This window comes from Tiliqua scincoides, chromosome 5 (assembly GCF_035046505.1).
Source record: "Tiliqua scincoides isolate rTilSci1 chromosome 5, rTilSci1.hap2, whole genome shotgun sequence".
Taxonomy (NCBI): Eukaryota; Metazoa; Chordata; class Lepidosauria; order Squamata; family Scincidae; genus Tiliqua; species Tiliqua scincoides.
Window position 1 is genome coordinate 126,673,774 of NC_089825.1, and position 13,925 is coordinate 126,687,698.

General features: G+C 51.0%; 2 protein-coding genes across 2 annotated transcripts in view; one reads left to right on the forward strand and one right to left on the reverse strand.

Annotated features, from left to right (window-relative positions):
• Nucleotides 1-2,848, forward strand: part of TMEM88 (transmembrane protein 88) — a 4,172-nt gene extending 1,324 nt beyond the window's left edge. The window contains exon 2 of the mRNA XM_066631204.1: nt 2,201-2,848. Coding sequence (XP_066487301.1) covers nt 2,201-2,467 — 267 coding nt within the window. The 3' untranslated portion in view covers nt 2,468-2,848. The remainder of the gene's footprint in view (nt 1-2,200) is intronic.
• A 4,453-nt stretch (nt 2,849-7,301) lies between these two features.
• Nucleotides 7,302-11,881, reverse strand: NAA38 (N-alpha-acetyltransferase 38, NatC auxiliary subunit). Its single transcript, XM_066628835.1, has 3 exons — nt 11,787-11,881; nt 8,491-8,674; nt 7,302-7,658 (listed from the first exon to the last, which is right to left on the reverse strand). The coding sequence occupies exons 1-3, from the start codon at nt 11,859-11,861 to the stop codon at nt 7,546-7,548; spliced, it is 372 nt and encodes a 123-aa protein (XP_066484932.1). The 5' UTR covers nt 11,862-11,881; the 3' UTR covers nt 7,302-7,545.
• Nucleotides 11,882-13,925: the final 2,044 nt, after the last annotated feature.

The window sequence follows — 13,925 nt, forward strand, 5'->3', positions numbered from 1 at the left end:
CTGACCAGAGTAGGATTTGCTGGACTGGGGTGGGGTGGGCAGAAGCTGCTGTGGAATGTGCCGGGATTAAGCCATTCCTGGCAGGCCTGGTGTGTGGGGGGGGGGCTGTCACCTCCTGGAACACGTGCCACAGGGACGTGCTCTGGTCGCTCGCAAGCCATTGCAGCTGCATCCTGGGGAAACTGGTTCATCTGCAGTGCTAGCAAGGGCCTCTGCGTGCAAGCTGGGTGGGGGCAAAGGGTCAGTTCACATGTCTCCTTCTTGGGAAGGCTGCAGGAGGGACTGGCAGACCTGAATGTGTGAATCAGCCACCCCAGACCAAGTGCAATAGCTGGCCCTTTCTCAGCAAGCCACACAAAGGACAACCCAGGCAGCAGAATAAAGGGTAGAATCCTGCTGTGGTAGGGGGCAGGCTATGAATTGCAGGAGAGATAATTTTTAACAGCTCCCCCCCTTGCAACTAAGAGAAAGGACTGTTTGTGGAGCAATTTCTAGCCATTTAATACACTGCAGAATCTTGTCAAGACACAGTAAAAGATACAACACATCCCATCACAAATGGGTGTGTAAACTGCAGATTGCTGAGAGAGCAGGGGGCCTGGTTCCAAGCATGCCTCCCCGTTTCAGTGACAAAAACCAGATGCAGGCTTAGTAGTTGGGATGACCCTGGGATTTGGAGTGCATGTTATGCAGGATCAAGGGACCACTGACCCCAAGCTCAGCTTAAGGCTTTTTATTAGGAGGAATGGAAGCTGAACCAAGCAAATGGAAAGACCTTATTGCAAATTCCCTCCGTTGAGAGAGGACTTGAGATAGGCAGGAGACAGCACGACTTGAGGCAGGCCAAGGGTTGGAGGCTTGATGGAAGCTCCTCTCTGGTTATCGGCTCTAGCCAGAGGTTCTCTCTCCGGGGCTCCTTCCAGCAACTCTCCGACACTGCTCAGGACTCCACTCCTCTCTGGTGGTTTCTTGTCCTGCAGCTCAGTCTTGCAGCTCAGCTCTTCCCTGGTGGTCTCTGAGGTCTCTGTGCTGGTGCAGCTCCTTTTATAGCCTCAGTAGCTCTGCACACAGCAGCTTCTACCTTCCCTCCACTGGTACTGCAGCCTTCTCTCCAGCAGCAGTTTTCCATTTGGTCCTCCAACTCTCAAGGGCTTGTTACAAGGGACTCAGTTCACTTTCCTCAACAGGGAGCCCATTGGCTCAAACAAAACTTTATAATGATTGGCTCAGACTGTCTATTGGCTCATGAAAGGCACAGGCTAAGATCCCCTCAGGCCAATTTACAGCAGTCAACTGAGCCCAGGTTCTGCAAATATCGGGCGCGTGTGCCCCCCCCCAAACCCACCCCACACACATTCTATTCCATGCACGTGGGAGGTAGGCCTGCTTTGCTGCGAAGTAGCCCATTCCTCCTCCTTGCTCCCCCATGACCCCCTTCTGAAGGTCTTGCTTAAGCTGGGCCAGATGGGGGCGGGAGAAGCCAGCAGTGTCCCCACTGCGTCCGAGCGGGTGTGGGCGGGAGGCTGCTGGGACAGCGTTTCACCTTACTCAAGGCTTCAGAAGGATACTTTTGGTTGCAATTGTTTTGCAAGGCTTACTTTCAGAGCGCGATACCATAGTCTTTCGAGACTGAAGGTTGCCAACTACTTGAATGAGAATGATGTTGCAATGTCTTTTCATGTTTCCTACATGAGCTGGACGGGCCAGGATCTTCTGCCCACCCAGCGTCCCCACATAGGGCCCTGGCTGCCAAGGCAAGGGTGGGTGTGTGTGGGTGTGCAGGAGCTCAGCTTTGCTTGCTTTGTTCTGGGAACCGGAATCCTTCCAGTATCTCTGGGAGGTCGGCCCCCTCCTGTGCCCAGGATTTTAAAAGGTAGGGGGTGTGGAGGAGCAGAAGTGTGGAGAACAAGCAGGGGTGTGTGTGTGTGTGTGTGCATGCTAGAGAGTCCCTTTTCCTGTTCCAGTCCAGGGAATGAAAGAAGAGGCTGGCACAGCATCCATTAAGGGGGCAGCATGTGGCACTGGGTTGTCTCTGGCCCTGATGGTTATGCATGAACTTGCTGTGCTCTACTGGCACATGGACGTCCTAGATTCATACTTCTGTTTGCCTATGTGGTCAATGGGCCTCTGTGTGACACATGAGCACATGCCACCTGGGAACCTCTGACGCATGCAATGTGCTCTCTCTCTCTCTCTGCAGTTTCTGCACACCCAGGCGTACTACTGCACAGCCCACCTGCACGATGCCGCATCAGTCGCACTGCTGGTGGCTGGCTTCACCCTGCTGGTGCCTCTCCTGGTCCTCGCACTGGCTGCCTACTGCCGCTTGGCTCGCCGTCTGCAGCTGGGCTACTGCCTCATCCCCTACAGCAAAGCCGTCTACAAGAACCTGCCAGCGACCCGCTACCACAGCTCTGTTTGCTGCTGCGCCCAGGACAGTGACGCTGTAGAAAAAGTCTGGGTTTGAGGCTTGGGGGGTGTGAGGGGACAGTCTGGGACTCGGGGCACAGAAATAACAGGGCAGGGGTTGGGACTGAGGAACGTCAGCTGAGCTAGCCAAGCCAACCAACTTTAGGGGACTAGAGTTTTTTCCCCCATCAAACTGTGGATACTTCACTGCAGTGAGGTGTGCAATTGCGCATCAGGCTCTCCCAGAACACAGACTCACTGGCATGCACTGCAGGCCCTAAATCCCATCAGTAACCAGGTTGGGTACGACAAAGATGCATCCAGCACAGGAAGAGAGGAAACCAGTGCCATCACCCACCTAGCAACATGGCCCACCCGCACTGACACTCCCCACCCAAGATCAAGGACAAGATCAGCCTGGAAAAACTACAGGAAGGGACTTTGACTTTGGAGGGAAAGCCAGAAGAGATGCAGCCACTCGCAAGGCAGGCAGGGGCTACAACAGCCTGCGTGTCCAGGTCCAGAGACAGGACAGGTCTCTTTCCCTAGCAGAGATTTTATCCCTCCTCTGCTTGCTCAATGGGGGAATTGACAACTGATCCCAGTGGTAGCTGAGGCAGCAGCAGGTTTGCTGGGGTGTCCAGGTTTAACTGGGGTTGTGCCCCCCCTCATCTGCCCTCATGCAGGCAGGTCTGTTGTCGCATAGATGACAGTAGTTTGACAAGGGCTAAGAGCAAATGGTAAAAACAAAAGAAACTGAGCTCTGGCTTTGTGTGCAAGAGAGATGGCAGAGATCCTCCCTTAGGTGGCAGAGATCTAAGAAGAGGTCTCCTAGGAAATACCTATATAAAGGTCTATGGTGGGAAGAAGTGTTCTGTCCTGGCAAGTAGTTCACCTGTGAAACTCATGACCACATGAAACATGCCTGCCTTTGGATTTCTGAGCTTGGCCAAATAGGTGGGAAACAAAGGCCAGGTAGTGACTATGCCCCAGAACTGGAACGTGCTCCAGAAGCTTGCCAGGGAAAAGCTCAGAGAGGGGGAGATGTCCTGGCGAGGAGGCCTCAGATTCTCTCTCTCCTTCACACTCTCTTTGGCTTCTTCATGCTCCTCTCGGAGTTCTTGCAAAGTTCTTATTTGACAGCTCGCATTCCTGTGAAATTAAGGTTTCCTGCAGGCTGAAAATGTGCCGGTGAAGTGAGCCAAGTGTGTCGGTCGATGAGAGCATCGCTGCACACCTTTGAGTGGCTGCAGTCATTTGGGGGCTTTTTTGGCTGATGGTGACTTTCCTTGCTATTAAGTTTTCTGAAGAGAGATGATTCAGAGGGGGGCCGTCTGAAGAAAAAGTACCATCCGATCCCCACGTAATCCAACCCAATTGCCTGTGCAGTACTGAGACATGCAGAGGTAGAAATGTTCTTTACAATGCACCTTCCTTGGGATGAACCTCTTGTTCTGGTTTCAGCTTGCACCCATGAGCAGTCCCATTGTGAAAAGGCTATGCCATTTGTCAACCACCAAGGGAAAAGCCTTTTGGAGATTTGTTTCTCCCATCTCAAGGTGTTGTGTTTGTGACCATTTCTTGCAAGTTACCCAGCAAGTGTTACCACACAAATGCCTGGGCTGCAGGCGCTCCCACAACCAGTTCACGGAGAGGCCCACTCCTTCAAGAAGCCTGCAGCAGAAAAGTAAATGCCCAGATGCACAATGCTGGCAGCACAAGTGCCACTTTTGACCACATGTGGTGGGATTGGTCCTCCAGGGAAAGGGTTTTGCGAGAAAGGCTATGATGACACAAATAGACCACAGGCTGCTAAGCAGCTTTAGATAGGAACTAGATACTGTCAGGAACTGACATGAATGGAGGGCATCCTGATCAATATGTGAATGACTCATCTGTGGTTGGCCTCTTGTGTTTTAGTAGCTGCTGAGCAGAAACTCCTCAGAGAAGCCCACTGTTGGGTCCATGCAACACTTGAGCGAGGAACACGACATGCGAGACTGGGAATGAGCAAGAACTGTGACTTCTGATGGGATCCACTTGGAAGGGATGGGATAAGGTAGTCAGGTGAATGGGATGCGCAGCTGTAACACTTTGGCGACTGGATAATGCTTTGTATGTCTTGTGTGTACACTTTTTTTAACAATAAAAAGGAAGTTCTATATATACAGCCAAGCACCCTTGGGAAGGCCGCCTAGAAAGTATTGTTCTGGTGTGTGACACCCTCCCTCTGTGGACCTCTGTGCTACAGGGCAGAGATTCAGCAGGGAAGCTTTTCTTGGCATGGAAAGGCAGCGCTGTTGGCCTCTCCTGTGAGTGTCAAGGACCCAGGAGGCCTGCCAGGAAAGGATACAGGGAACAGCAGGGAAGCTGTCACTCTGGCTGGGAGGCTGGAGTGGGGAACATCCTGTACCAAACAGGATGAGGAAGGACTGAGTCAGCTCTGGGCGCCAAGAGGCTCTCATGGAAACTCCGTGTCCAGGGGAGGAAGGAACCTCAGATAAGATAACCTGACTGCTGGCTCCCACATGCTCCCCATTGTGCTGCAGGAGCAAAGTGAAGCCAAGGGAGAAGGCTCCACTATCTGTGGATGCCATTTCCTGCACTGCTTGCAGCCCAGGGAATGTACAAAAAGTGTCACTGGGGAGAATTCCTCCTGCTTCCTCTTCCCCACAAGATATTGGCAAACTCTTGTGGTGCTGTCAGACTTAAGAGGAGGCCCGCAAGATCAGGCCAGAAGACCACCTAGGCTAGCTTCCTGGATCTCACAGTGGCCCACCAGATGCCTCAAGGAGCACTTAAGACAAGATCCCTGCATTGTGTTGCCACTCTCTTGCATCTGGCATTCTGAGGTAGCCTACTTTGAAAACCATGCTGATGCATATTGCAGTCATGGCTGGTAACCTGTGATGAACTTTTCCTCCATCCATCTGTCCCACCCTTTTAAAGGCATCTAGACTAGGTGTCATAACAACAAACTGAGGCAAGGAGTTCCACGGACTAATTATGTGCTGGGTAAAGAAATACTTCCTTTTGTGCCTTCTGGTCTGCTAATCAATTTTAGTGGATGTTCACTGGTTCCGATGTTAGAGGAAAAAGAACATGCCTCTACCCACATTATCCACCCCGTGCATCTTTGTGCCTGAATCATGTCTGCCCTCAAGACAACTAGACTGAAGAGCCCCAAACATTGTAGCCGTTCCTAGCCCAGTAATAATTTTGGTTGTTCTCTTCTGCACCTTTGCCATTTCTACCATATCCTTTTTGAGATGCGTTGACCAGAACTACACACACGACACCAGATGTACAATGTCATCAATTTGTACGGTGACATCATAATTTTGTGAGGAGCAGTTTCTCAAACTCATTGCAAATTTTGCATCCGGTTGATAACTTATTGGTGGGGACTCTGCAATTCTCCACTGCTGCAGAATTTGGCAGCAGGTGCTCAGTTTGGCATCTCACAACCCCAGACCTTCCATTTCCACACTGGCTTGAAAAGATACACGCAGTTTACAGACAACATCTCGGAAGGCTGAGCTGAACTGCCAAAGGTTTGAGGTTTTGGTGCTCTTCTTTATAGCTCCCCTCCTGCCAAAACACAGCCACAAAAAATATGCAAAAATACATGCATTACAATGTATGTCCAGCTCCATCTGTTATTTTATATTATTCTTTCCTTTTTTTTTTTAATATGTGGGTTTTAGCAGCATGGTATGAGTTAATGTTATCCATTTTTTAATCCATTTTATTGGTTTTTAGGAAATCTATGGGCTTTTCTGCTTGAATGATTTCTGCTATCCACCTTGTGGCAAAGTGACACAGGCAAGAAAAGTGGGATATACATTCATAACTAAATGATGATAAAATAAGAACTGTCCCCTTGAAAAAGAGTTTACGGACCTTGAAACTGATTTTTTTCTTGACCTCTGACAGACATTTCAAATACACTTTGACTTGCTGGCACCTTGTGGGGGGGAGGGGTTTTTCCCCCCTTCCAGTTGCATTGCTAACTGGTTCTGCCATCTTGCTTTTCCTGCAAAGGAGCAAACCAACCTGCCTGGATCTAGCCAGCTCCAGACACATTGCATCCCAGCTGGTGACTTTGGTGGAATGATCTTTACTTTCATTTTGTGGATGCAGCCGCTAGTGGTCCGCAGCGTCAACATGAAATGACTGAGATTGGGCAGGTGGCAACTCCCCCAGTGGCTGTGTGCACATCTGTGAAGTTCTTTTCTGCAGATGAAGAGTTGGAGCCTGCTGGACAGAGACCAGGAGGTGCTGCAAACAGTTGTCAGGGACTAGGAGGTGGGGAAAGGGTAAGGCCCCTGTGAGTGAGGACAGGGGGATTCCTGTCATCCGAGCATCCCTGCCTGCACCTTAGCAGAACCTGTTGAGTCCCTGAAATTGTTCAGAGAGTCTGGAAGGAGGAAGAAAGAGGCATTCAGTGTCTACCTTTTGAAGAACCTTTTCTCCTCCGCACCAAAGATTTTGACATCACAGTTTACAAGCCATGGTGTGCATGTGCAACCTCCTGATTTTAGAAATGGGTTATGCCAGATGCAAGGGAGGGCACCAGGATGCAGGTCCCTTGTTATCTGGTGTGCTCCCTGGGGCATTTGGTGGGCCGCTGTGAGATACAGGAAGCGGGACTAGATGGGCCATGGCCTGATCCAGCAGGGCTGCTCTTATGCAGGTAGCCCAGATCAAAATGGGGAGTGTCATTGCTGGGGTCTGTTCTGCTCTAAGCTGAGGGGAGAACCTGACTTCTGAGTTCTCTCAGAGGGGGAGCAAGGGCTTGTGCAGCAGGGAAAGGAGTGTGCAGGTCCCCTTGGTGTTTTGTGGAGTGAATTAGCAGGTATTCAGAAAACTGAACACAACTTAGAACAACAGAATTTCTTTAGATTTAATACAAGGTTTTATAAATACAAACACCTTTACGGTCAATCTCGTTCCAAGTCCAGTGGGGGGAGGATGTATCTCCCATTCATCCAGTCTAGCCTTGTTGGCCATGCGCTGCTTCTCGCCTGCCCTCCATAAAGACCAGGCAGACTCAGGCGAGCAGGAGACTCATCTCTGGGGTTGGTGAAGCCTCTGCACTGCAAGTGTGGACACCTACTGCCCCCTGGCAGGGTGTCAGAGGTACTGCAAAGAGGCCAAGCTCTCCAGTTCCACCTCAATGGAGACTATGTGATGTCCAGGGACCATTGCCAGACCCAAGACTCGGGGCTCTCCAGCTGAGAAAGAGTCTACAGACAGCAGGGGAGGGGGTGGGGAAGAGAGAGAGAGAGAGAGAGTGAGAACCCAGACATCTCCACGGTTTCCTCCAGAGACCCAGATGTCCTATTCCCGAACCACATTCCCCTCCAAGAGAATTCTGAACTGCAGACTGGAATCTTCTCTCCTCCAAAGGTCCAGGAGAACCAGGTATCCCTACTCATCTCCTACCTCCTGAATAAGACTTGTTTCTAAGTTGACCCACCCTCTTCTAGAAAACCTATTTATACCCTAAAAGCCTCACTAATGTCAAAAAACACGTTTTGAAAACCGCATTAACATCAATCCCTGAAGCAACTAAAGCAAATAAAACATAACGATACACCAGCGGTTCTTAAACTGTGAGTCTAGGACCCACCAGTGGGCTGTGACCCAATTCTTGGTGGTTCGTGAAACTGACAGGGCAGACTGGGCTAAGAGTTAAACAACCTGCCGTGGGGGGAGGGGGGCGCTGCTGCCCGATCACCATGCTAGCCACACTGCTTAGCATTTATAAACTGGGCAGCAGCATCTCGGGCCTTTAAGAAGTTGAGAACCACTGCGATGCCCCATTCCAAATCTACATGCTACAGAACCACAGCAGCAGGTGAACGAAACCATTTCGAAAAAGAGCCGCCCTTGCGCCAGGCTAAAGCGGCTGGAGTCAGTGAGTCCCCAGTGCCCACCTGCCTGTGGGCGTCACAGTTCTGCCCCCATCGGGAACTCTAATGGCAGCGGGGCACAGCAGGGCTTCTCAAACCTCTGTTACAGGTGGGTTCAAAGAGGGTGGCATGATTGGGGGGGTGAACTCAGGCCAGCACTAACCGGTGGGTTTGAGGTACTCCTGGGCAGAGCCAAGGATCACGTTGCAGTCTCGGTCCGTGCACAAGAAGCAGCCCACAAGGGTGCGCCCGTCTGTCATGCGGATGCGCATGCTCTTATTGAGGAGGTTCTCCAGCTTGCGGCGGGCACGAAGGTATGGCGAGTCAGCCTTTTCCTCCCCCAAATCCTGGCAGAAATTGTGAACAGTTGGTCTGAATGAACCTCCATTTTGCACCCACCACCCAGAATAGCTCCAAAGGGGAAGGGGAGGGGTCACTTGGATGACACATGAGGCTCCCTGCAAAACATAGTGCATCGCTCTCCCTCTAGCTACACCACTGGGTTTGTACTAGGCCAGTGGTTCTCACTCCTTTAGCACCAGGACCCACTTTTTAGAACGAGAATGTGTCGGGACCCACCAGAAGTGATGTCATGACTGGAAGTGACATCACCAAGCAGTAACATTTTTAACAATCCTAGGCTGCAATCCTGCCCACACTTACCCAGGAGTAAGTCCCATTTACTGTCATTGTTAAAAGCATCTTCATAGTAGCCTGTTAAAGATGTGTAACATTTCCCCAGTGCCATCACATGCCATGGCAGCATCAAGTCTAATAGATTAAAAATAAAATATTGAAATGAATGGGAACCCACCTGAAATTGGCTTGTGACCCATAGTTTGAGTAACACTGTGTAATGGAAATGTGCAAGATTCCCCCGAGGGGATAGGGTGTGGTGTCAACAGTGGCCCTGTGCTCTGGCAGGCAAGCATAGGGTTAATCCCAGGGCTCTAACTAGCAGTGAGTGTGCTGCACAGCTGCAGTCTCTTGAAGATAAGAGGGCTCTCAGGGACAAAAGCAGCACCTGATGAAGGGAAAGTTTGGTGGGTAGTAGAAGGAAGAAAGTGACTAGAGACTGGATTGGGGGACTGTGGAACTAATGGGCTAGCTGATGGCTTACTGGAGCTGTTGACTGACCAATGGACTAGCTGACTAATGGACAGATAGATGGACTTCTGAGGACTGCTGGAGACACTGAGATTGGTGTATGGCTACCTTGCCCAAGACCTGCTGAGGACCAAGGTGCTGCTGTAGTGGTGGGAGGAGCTGCTGGCAGGAGAGGGGAGGAAGGAGGACCTCTGTAGGTTGAACAGTTGAGCTACCCTGGTGGTGGGTCCGGCAGGGCAGAATGAGGGTCATTGTTGGGGAAAGAAGGGGAGCTAATTAGCTTAAAGTGGGCATAGGCTCTCTAAATAAAATTTGAACTGGGGATCTGGCAAAACACGCTGTACTAGGCAATTGGATGAGCAGCTCTTTGGATGTGCTAAAATTAGTATGCTAACATTTTTAGCACCTTTCTTTCCTCCCACAATGTAGTGGCTCTCAAACAGGAGCCATGGGAACCAGCCAAGGCAGCCATGGAATCCTCATGAAAACCCCCCTGCCCTGTACAGTAGCCCTAGCAGGGAGCCAGGGCCAATGGCCCAACAGTGTAGCCAGCTGAAAAAGTTTGGGAACTTCCGGTGTGCGGGAAGTACACAGTACGAGAATTGCCCCATCTCAAAATATTTACAAGTATTCTGACAAACAGGAATTCTGAACAAAGTTTTCTGTTCTGTTCATTTCATAAGACTGAAATCATTTTGGATGCTTTGCTGAAATTTTTGTGCCAAGCAAATATTTTAATTCAAATACTTAACTTTTTGATATATTTATATAGCATATAAAATGAACATGGCGTAGAGTTTTGTTTGCTAAATATAAGTCAAATGTACTAAAACGGATCCCAATCAGTTTAGGGCATCAGAACATTTTCTGGAAATGTTCACAATTCAAATTTTACCAGAACTTCACATCACCTGCTCTTTCTGATCTATGCTCACAAAATCAGAGCATAGATTGAATTATTAGAGAATAAATCGCACATTTGGGGCAAAGTTGGGGGTTAGTTAAAGAGCAATAAAGGGTGCATTTTCTAACAGTTTAAGGTTTCTATGGCAGACGGGCCACCAAATGAAAACAGCGCAGTGTTTTTCAACCAGTGTTAGTTCAGGTGGTGTCTGGTATCACTTGCGGGACTCCTGACCATCTGCTGCCCGACAGTGAGATGAGTGACATGACACAACAAACACTGGGAGGAGGCTTGGTTTGGGGGGCAGAGCTCCACAGTGTGCTTTTCACGCACTCTAAAAAGCCCTCCTGTTCACCTGTGCCTCTTACTGGTGTTTGTCATGTTGCATCTGGCCTCTCAATCCGGAAGTAACCGGTGATGATGCACCCAATACGATGAACTTGATGCCAACAAAGCCATCCACACTCTTCAGGGCTCCCAGCCTGTCTGTGGCTTCTTCCTGTTCACTGCTGAACCACTTACTGATGTTTGGGATGCAACCTCTCCCTGGGCACGATTTGGGCTCATAAAATGGCCTCCTTTCCCGTCAGACCTTCCCCAGCTCAACCCAACCTCTCCTCTCTGGAATATCCCTGAACCCTTCCCACCCTCCTCCCAGTTGTTCTTGTACAGAACACAGCTGTCAAATACATTCATGACGCCTGCTGGGGGTAGGAAATGATGTCATGAAGCAGGAAATGATGTCATGAACAGAAATAAGTACTTTTGTCTCTCTAAGAAACCTTTAGCTGTAAACCACAGAAAAGAACACACATGCAAATCTTGACCGTATTTTCACAGCATGGGAGAGCCCAATTATCACGCAGGTTTCCTTTCAGCAGTGACCCCACAGCAGAGCTTGGGCGCTGAGAGCAGCTGACCGAGGTGCTGGGAGAGCCCGGGGGCCAGATACAGAGTTTCTGGGGCTGCATCTGGCCTGTGAGCCGCCTGGTATGGAGTGCCAACCAGGAAGACAGCACTTAAGAGGCCAGGTCCCTGCCCCGAGGGCCTTGCCAATCTGACACTGTGGAGGGAGACAACTGAGGGCTGCAGGTGAAGGGTAGGGGGATCCTTGAACCCCCACCCCTCTTCACTAACTGCCAGCCTAGGTGCCTCCCCCTCCCCCCATCCAGCCCCCAGACTTCCAAGCACTGTGGCCCCCATTCCCTGCTCCTGATGCCTTGAGCACCCCCAAGAGACGCTTCCGCCCCCCCCCCCACTGGCACTGAGGCTCAACCCTCCCCCATCCTTTCTTCCCTCCTCTTCCTCCCCCACTTGGGAAGGTTCAATAGAGAACGAGCAGGCCAATCCTATGCATGTCTACTCAGAGATAAAGCCCATTACAGTCAATGGGGCTTACTCCCAGGTAGGACTGGCTAGGGGCGCACTCTCCCCTCCCCCCTTCTCACCCCGGGACAGGGGCTGTGTCCGCAGCCGTTCTCCTCTCCTCTCTGCTGCTGCTCTGGAACGGCGGGGGCCGCCATCTCCTTCCCGGAACTACAATTCCCAGGATGCTTTGCCCGACGCGGACGAAGGCGGCCGTTGGAAAGAACTAGAGAGCTATGAAAACGCGAGACCGCCTCACCTCGCAGCTTGGGTCCTGACCTTCCGGGTTCTCATATGCACAAGAAACAGAAGAGGTTTGCCGCACCTTAAAGGCGTTGAACAATCTCAGCAGGCGCTGAAGGGCACTGCACAGTCCACTTCCATCAGGTGCAGCCCGCCAAGACAAATGGGTCAGTCCTGAAGCTGCTGCAGTTTCACTCACCCACCAGGGACGTGCAGGTGAGGCAGAGCCTCCCCACCAGAGTCCTTCAAAAAGCGGTAGTGGGGAAGCAGGTGAGGCAGGGCCTCCCCATAGGAGTCAACAGCAGAGCGCATGGGTTGTGGGTGCTTGGCCGCCTCACATGGTGACAGCGCTTTTCAAGGACTCCCGTGAGGAGGCTCTGCCTCACCTGCCTCCCCACCACTGCAAGTCCCTGCCGCCCACCCCCTCCCAGTTTGGGGCAGGTATTGCAGATCCCCTCAGCCAGCCTCAGACAAGCTGCTCAGCGGTTCACGCTGCACTGAACTCAGATCTCATTCAGTGTGAAATAAAAATGCGCTGAGTCAAAAGCAACTTTACTTCTCCAAACTTTTCGGCCAGAGGGTCACATCAGGTATCTGGCATGGTGTTGAGAGCCAGAAAAACAAATACATTTTAGATATAAAATTTATTAGTTGGCAACCTTCAGTCTCGAAAGACTATGGTATCGCGCTCTGAAAGGTGGTTCTGGAACAGCGTCTAGTGTGGCTGAAAAGGCCGATTCGGGAGTGACAATCCCTTCCACACCGGGAGCAAGTGCAGTCTGTCCCTGGTCTGTCTCCCTGGCTATGGGCCTTCCTTCTTTGCCTCTTTGCCTCAGACTGTTGGCCAAGTGTCTCTTCAAACTGGGAAAGGCCATGCTGCACAGCCTGCCTCCAAGCGGGCCGCTCAGAGGCCAGGGTTTCCCACCTGTTGAGGTCCACTCCTAAGGCCTTCAGATCCCTCTTGCAGATGTCCTTGTATCGCAGCTGTGGTCTACCTGTAGGGCGCTTTCCTTGCACGAGTTCTCCATAGAGGAGATCCTTTGGGATCCGGCCATCATCCATTCTCATGACATGACCGAGCCAACGCAGGTGTCTCTGTTTCAGTAGTGCATACATGCTAGGAATTCCAGCACGTTCCAGGACTGTGTTGTTTGGAACTTTGTCCTGCCAGGTGATGCCGAGGATGCGTCGGAGGCAGCGCATGTGGAATGTGTTCAGTTTCCTCTCCTGTTGTGACCGAAGAGTCCATGACTCGCTGCAGTACAGAAGTGTACTCAGGACGCAAGCTCTGTAGACCTGGATCTTGGTATGTTCTGTCAGCTTCTTGTTGGACCAGACTCTCTTTGTGAGTCTGGAAAACGTGGTAGCTGCTTTACCGATGCGTTTGTTTAGCTCAGTATCGAGAGAAAGAGTGTCGGAGATCGTTGAGCCAAGGTACACAAAGTCATGGACAACCTCCAGTTCATGCTCAGAGATTGTAATGCAGGGAGGTGAGTCCACATCCTGAACCATGACCTGTGTTTTCTTCAGGCTGATTGTCAGTCCAAAATCTTGGCAGGCCTTCACACAGTTAGATATAAAATTTAAAGCCTCAGAAAGTCTAAGGCCTGCAGATGGCCCCAAAGAGGGCAGCAGTGCTTTCCGAAAGACTCCGGCGGGGAGGCTCTGCCTCACCTGCCTCCTCACCCACTGCACATCCCAGCTGCTCTAAGGCTTCCTGGTCCTCCTGGCGGTGCTTTTCCCTGGTGGCCTCTGACATGCTAAAGACAATTAAACAATCCAATTTAAAAAAGAGGTAGGAGCATTGCAGTTAGAAGCAATGACACCAGGGCTTCAATCAATGTAAAGCAGGTAACCAGATAAAAAACCCGGAATTGGAGCTTTTTATGTGACTCTCGGTGTTTCACTCTCTATAGCCAACCAGGCTCCCTGCCTCCCGCCCCCTCCCATTTCAGCCCGGCCTTCCTTTCCCGAGAGGC